The following is a 19331-nucleotide window of genomic DNA, read 5'->3' on the forward strand; positions in this document are numbered from 1 at the left end:
GAGGCAGATCCCTGGGCTACTCCCGTGGCTGGGCAGCCCTCCCAGTCCCGCCGGTCTGGGTGTGCCCGCACTCATTCAGCGGGGGACTTCCCATTGGTGCCCAGCCCTGGGCTGACCCGAGTGACTCAGGCTGGGCACCAGCCCTTCTAAGAGCTCTTAAGCAGGTAAACAGTGAAACTCACGGGGAGAAATAGTGTGTGTAAGTACCTGCCCTGGGACAGGCCCTTCCCGTCATGTTATCTCATTTAAAACTTGAATAAATGGACAGACCCGGAGCTGCAGGAGCAGAGAAAAAGGGAAGAAAGGCATCTGCCTGTTGAGGAAACCCTGGAAGACGCCCCAGGAGAGGGGACATTTGAGCTATGCCTTGAAGACCAATCATAATAACAGCGAACACTTTTTTAAGCTCCCCAAGTTCCCGTCGCTGTTCTGAGACCTGTATCTGCTTTATCTCAGCGAATCCTCCCCAAACCCTGTGAGCGAGCTCCCGTGTTCCCTCGGAACAGATGAGAAAACCGAACCAGACAGGCACAGACAGGTTCACTTGCCCAACAGCACCCAGCGACCAAGCGGCCGGCGGCAGGATGCACATCCAGAAGGCAAACCAGCTACGGACTGACACCCGCCTCTGGACCTCCGTTTCTTCATCCGTACAATGGGGGTGATAGTACAATACTCCCTGGCGCATAGAGTTACTGCGAAGACGAAGACGGGAGAAGCCCGCCATGGCTCAGAGCAGGGCCTGGCACAGTTAGGTGTTCAAACATTGTAAACGACTTTTATCATCGCTGCGGCGGCTGCGCCCCTCCCCCCGCCCGGCCGCGGCGTCCTCCCCCGCAGCGCCAGCCCGTGACGTGGGCGCGGCGGCTCGCACAGTCTGGGTTTAATTGGAAACTGAGAGCTAGAAGGGGAGATCGAGGCCCCTCCCTTGAATCTAACGGACCCCCAGGGAATGTGCCACTCTCTCTCTAGCGACCCCTCCCGGAGACGCGGATACTGCTCCGGACAGGGCGGGGACCGGGAGGCGGCGCCGGGATGGTAGGCGGGGAGGGCCGAGGAGACGTGAAGGTGTGGAAGGGAGGACAGGCGGGGGACACACTACGTTTTCTGAGCCCGATGCCAACTCACCAGGAACCACTGGCCACGCCCATCATGGCCGTAGGCCACGCCCCACCTGCCAGTCCGAGCCTCGGTGCGCCCTGGTGTCCGCGGCCGGCGCGCTCGGGTGCGCTTGGCTGGGGAGCCGGCAGAGAGCGCGCTAGGGGGCCGGGGGCCCGCGGGGACCCGGAGGGAGGCGGGATTGCGGGGAGGGCCCCGGGCCGCCCCCTTCCGCCCTGCCCGCCCACCAGGAGCTCCAGACTCAGAGGCAAAAGCCGGCGGCGCTCCCTGCGCGCCCCACCTGCTCCGCACGCGGATCCTACCTGTGGAGTCCGCGGGGGACGGGGGGAGGGCGCCCCCTCGGAGGACACCAATCCTTTCTCCTCCTTCGAAAACCTCCCGCCCAGCTACCCGCGTCTCGGACAGGAGGCGCTGGGACCCGGGACAGGGCGCCAGGCGTGCAGCTGGTGACATGTAGATTCCTTTCTCTGCCACCCCCCTTCCCCGCGGTCCAGCCTCGGAACCCGGGCGCCCTCCCGCCCTGAAAGTTTGGGGTTGGGCGCCATGGCCAAGATCAGCTCCCTGAATGTCCGCGTGGTGGAGGGCCGGGCGCTGCCCGCCAAGGACGTGTGAGTATCCCGGAGCGAGGGCGTGCGGGGCACGGGGTGGGGTGGGGGTCGCCCATTCCGCGTGCCAGGGAGGGCCGGGGAAGTGGGCATGGGTTCCCGTCTAAGACGCTGAGACCCTGTATTGAGGCAGATCCACCTTCGTGGGGGGAGAGGCCCCATGCCCAGCGCTGCCCCATGCCCAGATGCCCGCCCTGCCCCCCAGGCTGGATGTCTTTGACCCTGGGATGTAACTAAAGGGTCTTACAGAGCGGCAGCCGGAGATTGGAGGGCGGATTCTGTCGCAGCTGGAGATGGGGGTGGGGATGGGGATGGGGAGGTGTCGCTCCTGGCTTGGGTGGGCTCCTATCAATAAAATGGGGTGTGTGTGGGGGGGATCCAGGTGGCCCAGCATTCCTCTGTGTGCATCTGGGTTTAGATTTGCAGAGAGTCACCAGATGGCCAGCCCGCCAGCCTTGGGGGAAACTGGGGTGCTTTTGACCCAGAGCCCCGAGCTCCCCAGCCAGTAGTTCCCAGCGGAGTGTGGGCCCTCCCTGCATGTTGAGCGGCTTGAGGAGCTAACCCTCCCCCGGCAGCCCCCTCCCCGCCAGGTGTGAGGGGTCTGGAGAACCCTGGGGCCCCTGGGACCAGTGCTTGGCTGGGTTTCCCTGGGGCTGAGTCAGCAGTTGCCGGATCAGCAGAATGGTGTGTGGGGGGGTCCCCCTCCTGCTTGGCCTGGAGCCCAGAAGGGGTTCTGAGGGTGTCAGCACCTGGTGTAGGTACGGGATCCTTGGCAGGACATCGGCTGTTTGACCTTGAACCTGGGTCTCTCTGGGTCTCCATCTCCCATCTGTGCAATGGGAGCCCTGGACGGGGCCTCCCAGCCCCGTGCAGCTGGGAGGGTGGAGGACCAGCTAGGACTTACCCCGCCGCCAAGGTGAGCAGGAACCTAGGTTCTGAGCCATTGCTCTGCCTGACTCCCCCAGCTGCGGGCCCCCAGCAAGGAGGACCCTGCCTTCCATTCCACCACCTGCCCCCTCCCCAACGCTGAGGCTGTGTCCAGGGGGGCGCTGCTTAGAGCTCCTCCATCCTCCTCAGCCGCCCCCAATCAGCACAGCCCCGCAACCCACGGAGGGGAGGCCGAGGGCTCGCTGTGCGGATGCGGCACCTGGACAAGCCCTGCCTCCCTCTCTCTGAGATGTCCTCCCGGAGCCCCGAGAAGAGAGACCCTGGAAGTGTTGGGGCAGTGAAGCCAGGAGGGGGCCTGGAGGCTGATGGAGGCTGGTGAGCGCCATCTGCCCCTCCGGGGAGGGAGTTGAGTCACGCGTGGCTCCCATGCACCCTCCTCCCCATGTTCCTGGGCCAAGGCCACGCCCTCGAGCAAGGGTAGGGAGTCACTAAGCCCCAGTGGGGGATCTGGCCATCCTGCCTCAGTTTCCCTAGCTGTTGGCTCCCTTCTTCACAGGGGGTCTCCTCAGAGCGTGCTGGGATCTCCCCGCCCGCGTGTTCTCGCCCCTCTCCTAAGGAAAAGGCTGGATTCTTCCTGAAGCCTCCCCAGATTCTAGGGCGTCTGGACTTGGCGTAAGAGGAAGACTCAGCGGCGACTTTAGAGTTACTGCTATCACTGACAACAGCAGCTGTGCCCTGGCCGGTGGCTCAGTGGTTAGAGCATCGACCTGTGCACTAAAGGGTCGAGGGTTTGACTCCTGGTCAAGGGCACAGGGTTGTAGGTTTGATCCCCGGCCCCAGTCTGGGCACAATGGGGAAGCAATCAGTCGATGTGTCTCTCTCACATCAATGTTTCTCCCCCCGCCACACACACTCTTTCTAAAAATCAATGGGAAAAACATCCTCGGATGAGGATTAACAACAACAAAAATAATAAAAATAATCGCTGTACTTCACCGAGGCTGATAGGGACCAGGTTCTGCACTTAGCATTTCCTAGGCTTCTGCTAGCACTTCTCCTTTACAAACGGGGAAACTGAGGCCCAGAGTGGCAAAGTCACTTGCCTAAGGTCACGCGGCCGGGATCTGAAGCCTGACCGCTCCCACGCCCACACCAGGCTGCGCAGGCATGGCCGCGGCGTGGGGCAGCGGCCGTGGGAGAGGCCAGGCTCTGGAGCGATGGCAGGTCGGCGAGGCAGCCCCCTCCCGCCCCCTCCCGCCCCCTCCCGCCGCTGCCCCTACCTGATAGGAGCCTGATAAGGCCCTTGTGCGTCAGAGCCCGGCAGCTGACGTGCGAGCTCGGCTCCCAGGAGGGGTCGGGGGTCAGGCGGGGTTCACAGGAGGGCGCATGTCTCCCAGCCCTTTGCTGGTGAGATGCCAGCCCACGTCCGCAGTTGGGGAAACCGAGGAACGGGAGCCTGCTTTAGAGAAGCTCAGGGTCAGAGAACCCAGAGAGAGCAATGAGATGTAGGGGGTTACCCAGCCGCGGGCATTCAGGGGGGTGGAGCCAGGTGGGGAAACTGAGGCCCAGGGCGCTCCATGGAGAACCTAGAGAGGAACTCAGAGACACAAGCCACCGCCCAGTCTGAGATGTTCAGGGAGGGGGACCAGATGGAGTGCCCAGCAAAGGGGGCCAAGGGAAGGAACCCCGAGAGGAAACTGAGGCACAGGGAGGGCTCAGCCAGCAGACAAGCCTCCGGCAGGAGCCAGTCCCGGTGCCCACGTCCCTGCGCCTGGGAATCCCTGAGGCAGGGGTGGATCGCTGACCATCTGAACTGAGGGGAGGTGGCGGAGAGAGAGAGGTGGGGGCCGGGCATGGAGGGAGGGCCATTTGGGCTGGAGGCAGCCTTGGTTAGGAGCTTGTGCGCTGAGCCCTGTGGACCTGGGCTTGGATCCTGGCTGCCAGGTGGGCGGTGGAGGCTTGAGGTCTGGGTGCCCTGGTCTGTCTGCAGTGAGAGCTGCTGAGCTCCATCCCTGCTGGTGGCTGAGCAACGTGTGTCCCCCGCCCAGGGGAACCTGCTGCAATGAAAGGCCAGAGAGGCTCTGGGTGAGCCTGGGCTGCCTGCACCTCGTGTGCCTCTTAGTTCCTCCTCTGCCCCAGGGGGTATATGTTAATGCTCTTCCTGACTCATAGGGCAGAGGCACTGAGGGCCACAGAGGGGCCGGGGCTTGCCAGAGCCCCACAGCCAGCAGGTGGGGAAGCAGGTGTGACTCCCCCGCACGCACTCGCTTTGGGCTTCCTGGGACAGGGACTCTGCACTTCCTCGCTCGGTGCCTCCGTGTTCTATTTCTGTAGGTGGACACCCAGGGAGGCCACGCCTGCTGGGTCGGGGTTGCAGCGGGCAGGCTGAGCAGCCATGACCTCCTGCTGGTCCCCAGCTTCGTAGCTGGACTTGCTGTGTGACCCTGGGCAGGTCCCCTCCCCTCTCTGGGCCTCCGTTGCACCCTCCTGTGAAATGAAGGCAGATTGGGGTTCCCGCCCACGACTGCCCTCTCAACCTCCTCCTTCCGCAGGTCTGGGAGCAGTGACCCCTACTGCATAGTGAAAGTGGACGACGAGGTGGTGGCCAGGTGAGGAGTGGAGGCTGGGCTGGGGCGGGGCGAGCAGGGCCGGGGGAGGGGCTCCTTCTAGCCCTGGGGGGTCCAGGCACAAGAACCCACCAGGAAAAGAGGGGCCGGAGAGGCCGATGCTCACCCCAGCGGCGGACTTGCGGCCTGATGGTGGTGCTTTGTGCCCTGGCCCCGGACCGGACAGCGGGGGCTGCCAGCTCCTCTCCCCACCCAGCCCAGCTGGCCCGCACCTTCCCCCTGGACTTGACCATGTCCCTGCTGGCTCCCGGGGCTGACTCAGCGGCTGCCAGCCTGTGCCTCCCATGGTGGCCTCCCCGGGGGCGGGCATCTCACGCTTGGCTGGGCTGGCTGGTTCCGGGCCTGCTTGCTGGGTCCTGCGGGCACCAGGCTGTGTGTGTGCGCCTGCGCCCAGCTGGCCTGCTTGAGTGTCCATGGGGGTGTTGGAGGGCTGGTGTCCAGATGGACGTGTCCCTGTGGGAATGCAGGCTCACTATGTGTAGCAGTGTGTGGTCTGTGTGCATGTGTGCCCACACACACGGGCTGCCCTGTACACACGTGCGCACCGCTGCCTGCTTATTGGGGTCCACAGGCACCAATGTGACACATGTGAAGGTGTGAGGGTGTTTGATGTGTGAGCGGGTCTGGGCAGGGGGGACATCGGGCTGGGTCATGCTTGGTTCCCACCCCCGCAGGCCGATCAAGGGACAGCTCTCAGCCCCCGCAGGCCTAAGGGGTGTGGGTGGGCGGATGGCTGAGGCCTCGGTTCCTATGGAGACAGCAGGATTCAGGATGCTGCTGGCGAGGTTCCGGTCCAGATGGACTGGGAGCTGGGGGCAGGGAGCCCATATGGGGGGAAGGTCAGCCTACAGCACCCAGCTGACCCCCTCCATCATTCTCTCTGTGCTCATGCTGCCCCCTTCCCCACAAACCCACAGGCTGATGTTCTGTGTCACCGCAGGCTGCTGTCTCCCCCTCTCTGGGCTCGGAGGAGCATCCCGCCTATGGGGCTGGGGAGGGACTTCCAGCTGGGAAGAGGCAGGGTGAGGGGGAGGAAGTGTCCAACGGATGGTGGTGCCCTGGGCTAGAGGGCAGAGCGTGGTGCATGTACGCGTGCGTGTGCACACTCACGCTCTGTTGGGGAAGAGTGTGTAAAAGGAAGATGGGAGTGGCAGGTGTGCCAACCAGATTTCGCAGCCATAGGTTTGGGTGTGTCTTCACTGAGCACGGAGGTTCTTTGTTCTCTGTTGGGTACAGGGAAGTGGGTCTGCAGGGGTGCCGGCGTGAAGATGCTCTATGGGTGTGCCTGCGCCTGAGCCTGTCTTGGTCCCTAACCCTGCCACGGTTCCCCCTGGCTTACTGAGTGCTCTGGCTCCTGCTGACTTAGTCTTCTGGGCCCTCACACTCCTCCCTTTCCAACCAGCACCTTCCTGTTCCTCAAAAGTACCGAGCTCATCCCTGCCTCAGGGCCTTTGCACATGCTGTCCTAGCCATTGGGATGCTTGTCCTCATCCTCTCTCCCCACTCTGCCTGACTAGCTCTTGCAGGAAGCCTTTCTGGACCCCTCCAACCCCCCACTCCCAGACCCAACCGGGTACTAACCACAGCACAGGGCTCTCACTGTGCCACAGAGCTCGGGAGAGCGCGCCTGGCTGCTGAGGGGGCTCGGAGGGAGCATGGGCCTTGGTGTCTCTTCCTCTGATTCCCCCAGAACCCATATGCCTTGGCACCCAGTGAATGCATGAATGGATGGATGGATGGAATCATGCGTGTTGTTACTGTGTTTGTGTGATTCTATATGTGTGCCTGCTGTGTACGTATGTGAGTGTGTCTGTGGGTTTGTGTGACTGTGTCTGTTTTCTTTGTGTGTGTCCACATGTGTCAGTGTGTAGAAACACATCGATTTGTATTTCTAGAAGTTTCTGAGGCTGCATATGTGTGTCTGTGTCTCTGGCTTCCTTGGTGTATCTATGCGTGTCTGTTTCAGTGTGTCCCTGTGGGAGTGTGTGTGTGTGTGTGTGTGTGTGTGTGTGGCTGCGCATGTGCACCTGGGTGCCCAGGTGTCTGCGGCTTGTGTGGCCCAAGTCCCCCCAGCCCCCTGCTCCCCCTTTTGCAGGACAGCAACTGTCTGGCGGAGCCTGAGCCCCTTCTGGGGGGAGGAGTACACGGTGCACCTGCCCCTGGATTTCCACCATCTGGCCTTCTATGTGCTGGACGAGGATACGGTGGGGTATGTGTGCTGGGGACCCAGGCCTGGCATCTGAGGGGAGGCGGACACCCCAGAGCAAAGTACCCACCTACCTGCCCACCCTTGATGCCTGTCCCTTTCCTGACCTGGCCCCTCCCCTGCTCCCTTCCCACAGGCATGACGACATCATCGGCAAGATCTCGCTGAGCAGGGAGGCCATTGCCGCTGACCCCCGAGGTGGGTGAGGGGCGCCGGTCCTCAGCCGGCAGAGGGAGGAGGGGTGGCCATGCCCAGAGTGGGCGTTGCAAGGGCAGAGCAAGTGTCACGAGAAGCACAGAGCCCTCCGTGGAAAATTATTTCCGTTTTTGTTTTTAGACAGGACAGACATGTGGGGTGGCGGTATGTGGAACATCACTGGTATGACAGGGCAGAGGAGGAGTGGGCAGGTGGTCCAAGAAGGCTTCCTGGAGGAAGGGGAAGGAGTGGGGCCTTAAAGGTGCTTTGGCAAAGAGGCGAAGGCCCATCTCCAGGGATTCTCTTCTAGGGTCAGGCGTGGGCCGGGCCAGATGGAGTATTGTGTGTGGGGGTTGGTTGGAGATGGCCCTCGGTGCCTGGACCTTTTCTGGGAGGTACTGGGGAGCCATTGATAGGCCTTGAGCAAGACAGCGGAGAGAGTGGAGCCGTATCAGAGGAGGAGAGACTGACAAGAGAGATTAGATACATCTTCAGATCTCTGTGCTGCTTTGTGGATACTGGATCGCAGTGGGACAGGAGTAGAGCTGAGAGATCAATTTGGAGTCGGTGCAATAATCGAGTCAGAGAAAGCTGACAGCATCCTGCACTTGGGGGTTGGAGTGGAGATAGAGGTGAAGTGGGACTTTCATTTCCAGCAGCCCGGGGGCACTCCACCTTCCGAAGAGCCCTCCTGCTATGTGACAGGGAGCTCCTGAATTAGATGCGATTCCTAATACGTTGTTGGACTTGCTGTAAAGAAGAAAAACTGCCCAGTATTCTCCTCCCACCCCCCAGTCGTCAGCAAAACTTAACGGGGAGCGGTGAGCGACAGCGAGGGAATAAGGAAGGAGTTCCCCGAAAGTCAATGTCAGTATCTAATCTGCAGTCAACAGACTAAATCTTGAGCCGGGGCGAAGGCAGACGGTCCCGACCCCGAGACTCCCCCATTAGACCGACGCCCTTAAAGAGGCCCAGAATGAGCAAGCACCTCTCCTCTCCAGGGATAAGCAGCCTCAGGCTCCGTTTCCCACAGAATGAGATCAAACAAACACGAATTCACAACCAAAGACCATCACACACACAACGCTTAGGACATGGTAGGTGCTTAACAACTGCTGACACCTGTGCCCTCCAGGAATTGACAGCTGGATTAACCTGAGCCCCGTGGACCCGGATGCCGAGGTGCAAGGTGAGATCTACCTGGCTGTGCAGATGCTGGAAGATGTGCGGGGCCGCTGTCTTCGCTGCCATGTGCTCAAGGCCAGGTAGGGTCACAGTGTGGGGTGTAGGCGGTGATCTGAGAACGAGCAGGGACCAGCAACCAAAGGCCAGACACTCGGGATGGCCAGGCATGAGCGAGGAGGTATATTAGTCAGAGTGTAAGCAGTAGTCACCCAGTGCCTACGGACTGAAGCAGACTGTCTCCTATGAATGACATGTAGCTTCAGGTATGGCTGGATCCAGGTGCTCAAAGGGTGACATCGGGACTCTGTAGACACAGATTTCCTCAGCTGTCTGTTGTGTTGGCTTCATTCTAAGTCTTTCCCCAGGTGGGGGCAACGATGGCCCCAGCAGCCTCAGCTGCCATCCTAACAACTTGGCAGCCCCAAATGAAAAAGAATTCTATCTCTTATCCATTTCCAACCAATGTTTTGGGAGCATTTCTTATTGGCTCAGTCTGGGGCTCATGCCTATCTCTGAGTCAATGACACTGACTGATTGGTCAGGCCTGAGTCACAGCCCTTTCCTGGAGTGGAGGGAGGGTCAGCCCCGAAGAGATCACGTGGGCTGGGAGTGAGGAGGGGAGGGGTCCTACCCCAAAGAAACATCTGGAGGAAGACAGATGCGGGACCAGCAAACCCCACAGTGACCCTCCAGGGCACCAGCTCAGGGGACAGCCCTCACTCCTCCTGCCTATCACTCTGTAATCCCCTTTCTCTCTCTCTGAGCTCCCCCATTATTCTGCTTCCTTAAATACTTTCCCCCATTCCCTTCTTATCTCCCATCTTGTCTTTCTGCCTTTTTTTTTTTCACACCTTACTCCCCCAACCTTCCCTTTTAGGCTGATTCTTGCCAAGGTTGGGGAGCATCTCAATTTCTAGTTTGCTGTGTGACTTTAAGTCCTTTCTTGCCCTCTCTGTGTCTCTCCCACCACCTGCAGATTTCTGTCCCCAGCTGGGGATCCCTGGAGTCTGGGTGGAGTACTGGGGGCGGCGGGTGGGGTGGGGGGAGAGGAGAGGCAGGGGACAGGAGAGAGGACTCAGCATGGGACAGGGCTCCTTGTCTGCTGTTCGCCCAGGGCCTCCTCCCCAGCCACAAGGCTGTGCAGGATTCTTGCAACAGGAAAGGGACCGATTGCTGTCGCTTAGCAACTAGGCTGGCTCCTAGGAAACCAAAGGCGGCTTTGGATGCTGAGCATGGGTGGGAGAGGAGCAGCAGGAGGAAGCTCCTCTGCGGGGGGCAGGGGTCCCTGGATTTGGGGGACCTCAGGAGGAGGAGTGGGGAAGGCTGATTGGGGTGAGACTTTGGGGTTGTCATGACAACCAGAGGCAGGGGTCTCTGTCTCACCCTTTTGTTGGGTCCTAGGCGGGTGTGGGCATGGTGTTTGTTGAGTGAATGACTGACCTGAGCCCTCACCAGCTGCCAGCTGCCATGCTGAGCCCTTTCCACGCGTCATCTCATTTACTCTCGGCCCCTGAGGTTGGTCTGTTATCACTCGAGTTTTCCAGATGAGGAAACCGAAGCTCATTCCCGTGACGCCCAGACAATGGAGCGCAGAGCCAGGCTTTGAGTCCTGGCCTCTGGTCTCCCGTCCAGCGGCTCCTTTCTCCGCCCGCCCCCCACCCCCACCCCCCACGACACCTTTGCCTGCTGGGCTTGGTGATGCAGGACTTGAGCTTTCTGTGCCTCGGTTTCCTCATCTGGAAAATAGGGGCATCACTAGTGCCTCCTCATAGGGCAGCATTAGTCAATAGGACGGGCACGGTGAGGGGTGCTCCCCGCTGGGTCCCTACAATGGAGCAGTTTATTGCCTTGGAAACGAGTGGCATTTGAACGGTCTACCCTGAATCTACTTTCCAAGGTCCAGTTTGGGTTTTGGTCCTTGAGGGTCCTGTGGTTCCCCACTCCTGTCCTCATCTGTCCCCAGGGACCTGGCCCCCCGAGACATCTCCGGCACGTCTGACCCATTCGCGCGTGTGTTTTGGGGCAGCCAGAGCTTGGAGACTTCGGTGAGTGGTGGAGGGGAACTGGGAAAGAGTGGGGCATCGGGTGGTGGGGTCCCAGTCAGCTCTCTCCTCACCCCCCTCCTCCCCCAGACCATCAAGAAGACTCGCTTCCCACACTGGGATGAGGTGCTGGAGCTGCGGGAGATGCCAGGCGCCCCCTCCCCACTGCGGGTGGAGCTCTGGGACTGGGACATGGTGGGCAAGAACGACTTCTTGGGCATGGTGAGCGCCCCCTCCAACACGCTCCATGGCTCCCCACCGCCCCCAAGGGGGAAGGAAGGGAGATGGGCTGGTACCCTGGGGCTCAGAGGGTAGATGTGAAGGCTGCCTCATCAGGTCCAGGGAAATGAGTCCTATTGCCCCATTGTGCATTTGGGGAGACGGAGGCTCTCAAAGGTGCAAGAACCTGCCCATCTCCGAATTCTACAACGAGAGTACCTGGCATGACCATGTGCTGGCCCTGTGCTGAGGGCTGCTCCAGCACAACCTCATTTACCCTTCAGGCCTCCCTAAAAGGCTGGGGTGGGGAAAACCAGAGAGGCTAATTGGCTTTCCCACGGTCACATGACTAAGAAATAGTAGAGCTGGGATTTGAGTGCAGGTCTCTCTTACTCCAGAATCTAAGCCTTTATTTAACTCCTCTTCCTGGAAGCACTGGGGTCAAGGTCTTTCTCTTGGAACCTCAGTTTCCCCATCTGTACAATGGGTAGATAGTTCCTGCCTCTGGGTAGCAGTGCAGGTATATCAGGGCTGGTAGTTTTTTTTAATAAATATATTTTATTGATTATTTACAGAGAGGAAGGGAGAGAGAGAGAATTAGAAACATCGATGAGAGAAAAATATCGATCAGCTGCCTCCTGCATACCTCCTACTGGGGATGTGCCCGCAACCAAGGTACATGCCCTTGACCGGAATCGAACCGGAGACCTTTCAGTCCGCAGGCCAACACTCTATCCACTGAGCCAAACCAGTTAGGGCAGGGCTGGTAGTTTTTAAAAGGAGGCAAGATTAGAGCAAATAAGAGGGAGGCTTGGTCATGCAATGCTGGCAGTGCCTGAAATGGTTGGAAATAGAGTTACCACGTGACCCAGCAATTCCACTCCTAGGTCTGTACCCAAGAAATGAAAATATACACATGTCCACACAAAAACCTGTACATGAATGTTCACAGCAGCATTTTTCATAATAGCCAAAGCGGAAGCAGCCCAAATATCTATCAACAGCCGAATAAATAAACAAAGGGGCTATAGCCATACAATGGAATATCATTCAGCCACATAAAGGACCAAAGTACTGCCCGGCTGGTGTGGCTCAGTGGCAGCTTTGACCTATGAAGCAGGAGGTCATGGTTCAATTCCTGGTCAGAGCACATGCCTGGGGTTGCAGGCTCCATCCCCAGTAGGGGGCGTGCAGGAGGCAGCCCATCAATGATTCTCTCTCATCAATGGTTTTTCTATCTCTCAATCCCTCTCCCTTCCTCTCTGAAATCAATTAAAAAATATATTTTTAAAAAGGAACAAAGTACCGACAGATGCTACAACATGGGTGAATCTTCAAAACATGCTAAATGAAAGAAGCCAGTCTAAAAAAAACCCCCACACGTGGTGTGATTTCATTTATAGGAAATGTTTAGAATTGATGAATATATCTATGAAGACAAAATAGATTAGTGGTTGTCAGGGGCTGGGGAGTGACTGTTAATGGGTACAGGCTTTGGGGGGGCTCATAGGGAATGTTCTGAAGTTAGTAGTGATGTTAGCACAAGTCTGACTATACTGAAAGCCATTGAGTGATACACTTTAAATAGGTGAGTTGTAGGGGGCACAATTATATCTCTATAAAGTTATTTAAAAGAGGGGGTGGGGCTCGGGGGCCTTCCGGGCTGTCTCTAAGCTTTGTGATAGTACAATGGTGTCCCTGAGCAGAGCTGAAAACACACCCAGTCTGACATGCTGTCTCCAGCAGCTGTGTGACCTTAGGCAAGTCACTCCACCTCTCTGAGCCTCAGTTTCCTCAAATAACTGTCCCTGGAGGCCTCAGTGCCCTGGCAGGGCTCACCATTTAGGACTGGGGGAGGGAGTGTCACTGCTGTCATGTTGATGGGACACAGAGGGGGGAAGGCGTGGCCCCTGGCAGGCTGTGCCACCCCGCCTTGGGCGGGCAGTCTGAGTGCTTCTCCCAGGGCTGGGGGGGGATGGGCAGGGCTCCGCTGAAGCTCTGTGTCCCCGCACAGGTGGAGTTCCCCCCGAAGGTCCTGCAGCAGAACCCACCCAACGGCTGGTTCCGTCTCCTGCCCTTTCCCAGAGCTGAGGAGGATTCTGGGTAAGTGTGGGGCCGAGGGAGGAGACCAGGCTGGAACCATGTCGGGTACCATCTTCAGCTCGTGGCGTCATGGGCGCCCACCTCAGCCCACAGACCATCACCACGGCACACTGTTCATTCACCGAACAAATGTCTGAACGTCTCCCAGCTGTGTTTACACATGTCCAAATGAGTTCACCTTTAACCCACCCTCCTGCGAACATGTCAGTTCACACCTGTTGATGTGTGATCAGAACCCTGGGTCCTTCCATGCCTGTCCACACCTGTTCACACTGTCCATTCCCGAACACGTGTTTATACCAGCCACAGTGTTCACACTATAGGTGCTTGTCAAGGCCCGTTTAGACCTGTCAACATCTGTTCACACCCAGTTAGACTTGGCCACGCCTGTTCGCCGCTACCCACACTCACCTTGTTTTGCAAATATCCATGTTCCTTCCCTGTGCTCTCACCTGCCCATCTCCGCGCCGGCCCATACGTTCTTCCATCCGTACATACGTGTGCTCTGACCCGGTCAGGGGGAACCTGGGTGCCCTGCGGCTGAAGGTGCGCCTCCTGGAGGACCGCGTGCTGCCCTCACGGTGCTACCGGCCACTCCTGGAGCTGCTCATGGAGTCCGTGCTGCAGCCGGCAGAGGTGGGCGCGTCAGATAAGCAGGCACACGGGGGCTGGGGAGGGGGGCGGGGGGGGGTGTCTGGACCCTGGCCGCCCCGCTTCGGGGAAATCCGTCTGAGCTGCCCCGGAGTCCCAGGGCCCCGGCCAGCTCGCCTGCCGCCTGTCCTTCCAGGAGGACGTCTGCAGCCCCCTGGCTGTGCTGGAGGAGCTGACCTCGGGGGACTGCCGCCAGGACCTCGCCACCAAGCTGGCGAAGCTCTTTCTTGGCCAGGGCCTGGCTGGGCCCTTTCTGGACTATCTCACCCGGCGGGAGTTGGCGCGGACCAGTGAGTTGCCCACAGGACCCCCGGACAGCACTCCCCCAAGGATGAGTCTGCAGAGGGTCTCTGGGGGGCTAAGAGGGGGGCTCAAGCAGGGACAGGGGCTCGTGCGTGTGTGTGCGTGTGTGCGCGCGTGTGTGTGTGTGTGTGTGTGCACGCACGCATGTGTGGAGCCTGCTGGTTTTGTTACCCTTGAGCTGTGTGACCGCAGGCAGATTGCTTAACCACCCTGGGCCTCGGTACTGTGAACAGAGCTGATGTTGCGGGTCTCCTCAATGCCTGAGGCTGGAAGCATCCTGACCCCCACCTTGGGTGGGTGGGTGGGGTGAGGTGGATCACTCCCCCCAACCCCAGAAAACACTTCCTTCTGCCCTCCCAGCCGACCCCAACACCCTCTTCCGTTCTAACTCCCTGGCATCCAAGTCCATGGAGCAGTTCATGAAGGTGAGTAGGCGAAGGCCTGCGGGGCCCAGCAGCTTCCTCAAGGGCCCCCCTCCAGGGTTCACCTGGACCCAGAGCTTGGCTGGCTTCAGGTGGCAGTGGGCAGCCGAGCTGGGGAGCTGGTGGCAGGTGCCTGGCCTCTCACCCGAGTGGCAGCCCCCACCCAGCCCTTGGGCGTGCCTGGGCCTTGCTCTGAGCCTCTTCCTGCATGGTGCCCCCTGCCCCGAGCTCACGGGCACGCCCCGGCCTCGCCCTCAGCCCCGCCCCATGTGGTGCCCCCCCACCCCCCAGCTCGTGGGCATGCCCTACCTGCACGAGGTCCTGAAGCCGGTGATTAGCCGCGTCTTTGAGGAGAAGAAGTACATCGAGCTGGACCCGTGCAAGATGGACCTGGGCCGCACCAAGTGAGCTGAGCTGGGGGGCCTGACCCCCGACAGCCCCCTTGTCCCCGAGTCTCGTCAGGCTGGGCCTGTGCCCCTTGCTAACCCCTCCCCGCCTCCCCCGCCCCCCTCACCCCGTTCCCTGGAGCCCTGCCGCCCACCTCAAAGTCTCCCCTGGGGCACCCCAGTCCTCAGGCTGCCTGGGGTAGTGGCTCCCCGGGTTCAAACCCCCGCTCTGCCCCCACCGGTGTGCAAGCCACCTCGCCCCTGTGCGGCTGTGAGAGTGAACCGAGCTATGCATGCACCCAAGGACACGGTACTTCTAATGTCCCTCATTGCGGGCGGGCCCTGCGTGTGAGGCGGGCCCGGCGTGGGCCTGCGTGCAGGGCGGGCCCTGGAGCACTTGATGAGATTGGAGGAGGCCGGGCAGTGGCTGGCTCACTCCACGCCTCCGTGGGCTCCTCTTCTCTTTCCGGGCCCTGCCCCACTCCCGCCAGGCCATGACGCTGGTTGCTGGGCAGCCCATCGGGGACTATGGTGGGGACAGGAGAGAGCCCTACCTTTATTTTGGGCCCCGCCCAGCAAGTGCTGCCCACAGCTGCTGACCACCTGGAGGCAGGCACCAGGACCCCTTTTACCCGATGAGGAAACAGCCTCAGAGAGGGAGGTCACCTGCTGAGGGCTGCACAGTTGGGAAGAAGTTGCACAGCAGGATTTGAACCCAGGCCCCGCGCACAGGGCAGGGTCGGTCTGTGAAACCCCCAGGCAGAGGCGTTTCCCAGCAGACCTGGTGGGGATGCAGCCGGGCCGCCAGCACCTGGGCAGTGCAGGGCAGTAGCCAGACCCCAGTGGGCAGTCCTGAGTTCTAATCTCGACTCTGCCCTGTTTGCAAGGAGACCTCTCTGAGCCTCAGTTTCCTCATCTGTTAAATGGGATGTTTACTAGTAGTCCATCAGATTGCCATTAGGATCAAATGCCACCATGTCAGAGGCATTAACTCCTTGGGTCCAGGACCCGGGGTGGGGGGTGCGGGGTGGGGGGGGGCAGGGAACCCCCAGCCTGGCTTCTGCGGAGGTCACATCTGAGAGTGGGCAACACAGACCCTTCACCTGGATGGGAACAAAAAGGAACAAAATAACTGCAGATAGAAAACTGCTACTCCCTCATCCGCTCAACAAAACAATTGTTGAGCACCTACTGTGTACCGGGCATCGTCTGAACACTGAGTTCACAGCAGAGGGCACATGGACACAAATCCCTCTTCTGGGGGAGACAGATCCTACACTAAAGAAGAAGCTTCTTGCAGATGATCGTGTTATGGGGGGAAACGAAGCTGGGGAGGGTGGAGGGAAGTGCCAGGGGCAGGGGAGGGGCTTGCGGTGTTCCATAGGGGTGGCTACAGGGACAGCCTCGCAGAGAAGGGGACATTTAAGCAAACACTTGAAGGAGGGGAGGGAGAAGGTCAGGTGCAGGCAGGGGAACAGCAAGTGCAAAGGCCCTGGGGTGGAAGCGCGTGTCTGGCGTGTCCATGCTGAAATGCATGTTCAGGGTCTGGGATGATGTGCGATGGCGAGGGGGTGGCCTCTGTGAGGAGGTGACATCTAAGCTGTATGTGGGGACAAGAATGTCCCGGGCAGAGGGAACAGCACGGACGAAGGCTCCCAGACAGGAATGAGCTGCATGTGTTTAAGCAGCAGTAGGGAGCCAGGGGCATGGTAGCGGGGAGCCTGGCGGGCAGGCGGGCACTGCCTGAGCCCAGCGGGGGCGGCGGAGCGCGGGCAGGGGCTGGGCTCTGAGACGGTCACTCTGTTTGCCCCCCAGGAGGCTGTCCTTCAAGGGCCCGTCCTCAGAGGAGCACGTGCGGGAGGCCAGCCTGGGGCTGCTGATGGGCTACCTGGGCCCTACCGTGGATGCCATCGTGGGCTCCGTGGGGCGCTGCCCGCCTGCCATGCGCCTGGCCTTCAAGCGGCTGCATCGGCGTGTGGAGGAGCGCTTCCCCCAGGACGAGCACAAGGTGGGCCGGCGCTCCCGGTGGGCAGATGGGGAGACGGAGGCTGGGGCAGGCAGGCGCTTGTCCAGGGTCACGTGGGAGGCAGGGCAGAGGCAGGCAGGCAGAAACGGGGCTGCCGCGCTGCAGTGCTCCGTGGCCCATCCCTGGAGCCGGGGTGAAGAGCTCCCCACTTCCTGTTTACGGATGGGGAAATTGAGGCCCAGAGGGCAAAGAGCCTGGGCCTCCAGATGCCCAGCGGGGTGTCTCCTTTCTCTCGCTCAGTCCCCACTGAGGGCTGCCAGCAGAGGTGCTAAGTGGGACACGGCAGGGAGGCGGGAGGGAAGGGAGGCCGGCTCCCCAGACGTCTGACCCTTGCGGGTGGAGCCAATATCGTGACACCCAAGTGTCCCCAGCTCTCAGCCCCCACAGTGGGAAAGGCCTTGGGCCGGGAGTAGGGACTTTTTCAGGCCCACAAGTCTGGATGGGGCCAGGGGAGCCCCTTTCTCTGTCTCTCTGACACCTGTTCCTCCTTCTCAAAAAGGAGGAAGTCACGTGCTGATGTCGAAGGCTAAAATTACCCTTGAACGTGGTGGGCGGGGGCGGTGACCTGGGGGGCAGTTCAGGGTTCCAGAGGAGGGAGGGAGGGGCAGCTCCAGGTCCCCCACCCTGGCAGGGCTCACGGTGGCCAGGGAGTTGGCACCCACCAGGGAGGGCACTGTCTCCGGTGTGAACACAGCCCCTACCTAAACTCCGGAAACACTCTGGGGCTAAATATAGCCCGAGTAGGAGAGGCCAGTGGGGAGTGGCTTGGGGGGAGCCAGATGTACCCAGGATGGAGACACACCCTCTGCGGTGCTGAGGGAACTAGCCTCACCTGCTGGGGGGGGCGGGGCAGAGGCTGGGGCTGCGGGTGCACACGGGACAGGCTCTGGAGCCTCAGTTTCCTCATCTAGAAAAAAGGAGAGAATCGTTTCTACCCCATGGGATGTTTGAAGGTTAAATGTGATCGTTCAGGCTCAGTTCCTGACTAGGTGAGCGCCCCACAGTAGCTAGTGTTGAATGCAAGAGAGTGTGGTGGAGAGCTGAGAGTTCAAACCCTGCCTGCGCTCCGTCTTGTTCTGCCACTTACTCATGAGAGGCCTTGAGCAAGTAGCCCTCCCTCTCTGGGCTTCACTTGCCCCCTCCGTAAAATGGGGGTGTAATCCCACCTGGGTGAGTATTAAATAAACAAATGTATGGAGAAGTGTCTGGCCTGTTGCTATTCACTATCATAAAAATCACTAGTGGCCCGGTGCACGGATTCGTGCACATTGAAAGGAAATTAATTAGAAGGTGGCCTGTGGGGCGGGACTGGGCTAGACGTGCTGGACACACCCTGGAGCCAACCTCCCTCAGTCCCTCCCCCATCTCGGGTGATGCACCCCAGAACCGCAGCTGCCAAGTCACTGCAGCTGGGCAGCTCCTGCGGTGAGCATCTGCCCCCTGGTGGTCGGGTGGTTGGACGGTTGCTTAGCCTTTTATATAGATAGATAGATCTGGGATTGAATCCTGCCTCCTTTGCTCACCAGCTGTGTGACTTTGGGCAAGTCAATTGACATCTCTGAGCTTCTGCTGCCTCATCTGTAAAATGGGAATAATGACAATGCTCCCTTCATAGGACACGACCTTAGCAGACTCTGAGGGTGTTGGCTGCATCTGATTGTGCAGAATTGGTATTCTTACTTCATTTTCCAGATGGACACACTGAGGCTCCAAAAGGAGAGGCCTCCTTGACAGGATGGCCTTCTGACCCATCTCCCATTTCACTTCCTCGGTTTCCACAGCGGGGAGGTGGGGGTAGGTCTGGGTCTGGGGGTGGGGCTCTCACCTGCTGCGTCTCTCGGCAGGACGTCAAGTACCTGGCCATAAGCGGCTTCCTCTTCCTGCGATTCTTTGCACCTGCCATCCTCACCCCGAAGCTGTTTGACCTCCGGGACCATCACGCAGACCCCCAGACCGGCCGCTCACTGCTGCTGCTTGCCAAGGTGCCGGCACTGGAGGGCCCATCCTGGGGGTGCTGAGCGAGGGGAAAGCATGTGGGAACAGAGCAGGGAGGCCAGGCCTGAAGGAGACCCAAATGAGACGCAGAAACACCCGTCTGAAACACCACCATTAGCTCTCATCCCGAGGGTGAAGGCAACCATTATACTCTCTAATTTCCTCTTCTGAAACAAAGACCTACTCTTCCAGGAGGAAAGTGGGAAGCAGGCTAGTAGTCCTTTACACCTTAGTATGAATTAGACCATCCTTGGCCAAGTGGCCACATTTTGAGGTTCTGATGGGCTCCAGATATGCATGATAGGATCAGGCAATCCCGGATGTGGGACCTGGGCTCAGGAGGGAACAGAATAATAAGG

The 19331-nt window shown here is 59.8% G+C and overlaps 1 protein-coding gene across 1 annotated transcript in view; it reads left to right on the forward strand.

The window, feature by feature from the left end:
* Window positions 1–1272: 1272 nt before the first annotated feature.
* RASAL1 (RAS protein activator like 1) overlaps window positions 1273–19331 on the forward strand; it is a 24483-nt gene continuing 6424 nt past the window's right edge. Inside the window, exons 1-14 of the mRNA XM_023746874.1 lie at window positions 1273–1727; window positions 5165–5221; window positions 7335–7448; window positions 7582–7643; window positions 8776–8905; window positions 10789–10870; window positions 10958–11089; window positions 13101–13189; window positions 13708–13825; window positions 13977–14130; window positions 14504–14568; window positions 14857–14969; window positions 16767–16959; window positions 18822–18959. Of these exons, the coding sequence (XP_023602642.1) occupies window positions 1663–1727; window positions 5165–5221; window positions 7335–7448; window positions 7582–7643; window positions 8776–8905; window positions 10789–10870; window positions 10958–11089; window positions 13101–13189; window positions 13708–13825; window positions 13977–14130; window positions 14504–14568; window positions 14857–14969; window positions 16767–16959; window positions 18822–18959 (1512 nt within the window). The 5' untranslated portion in view covers window positions 1273–1662. The remainder of the gene's footprint in view (window positions 1728–5164; window positions 5222–7334; window positions 7449–7581; window positions 7644–8775; window positions 8906–10788; window positions 10871–10957; window positions 11090–13100; window positions 13190–13707; window positions 13826–13976; window positions 14131–14503; window positions 14569–14856; window positions 14970–16766; window positions 16960–18821; window positions 18960–19331) is intronic.

The sequence above is a fragment of the Myotis lucifugus genome, unplaced genomic scaffold (assembly GCF_000147115.1).
Source record: "Myotis lucifugus unplaced genomic scaffold, Myoluc2.0 scaffold_751, whole genome shotgun sequence".
Lineage (NCBI taxonomy): Eukaryota > Metazoa > Chordata > Mammalia > Chiroptera > Vespertilionidae > Myotis > Myotis lucifugus.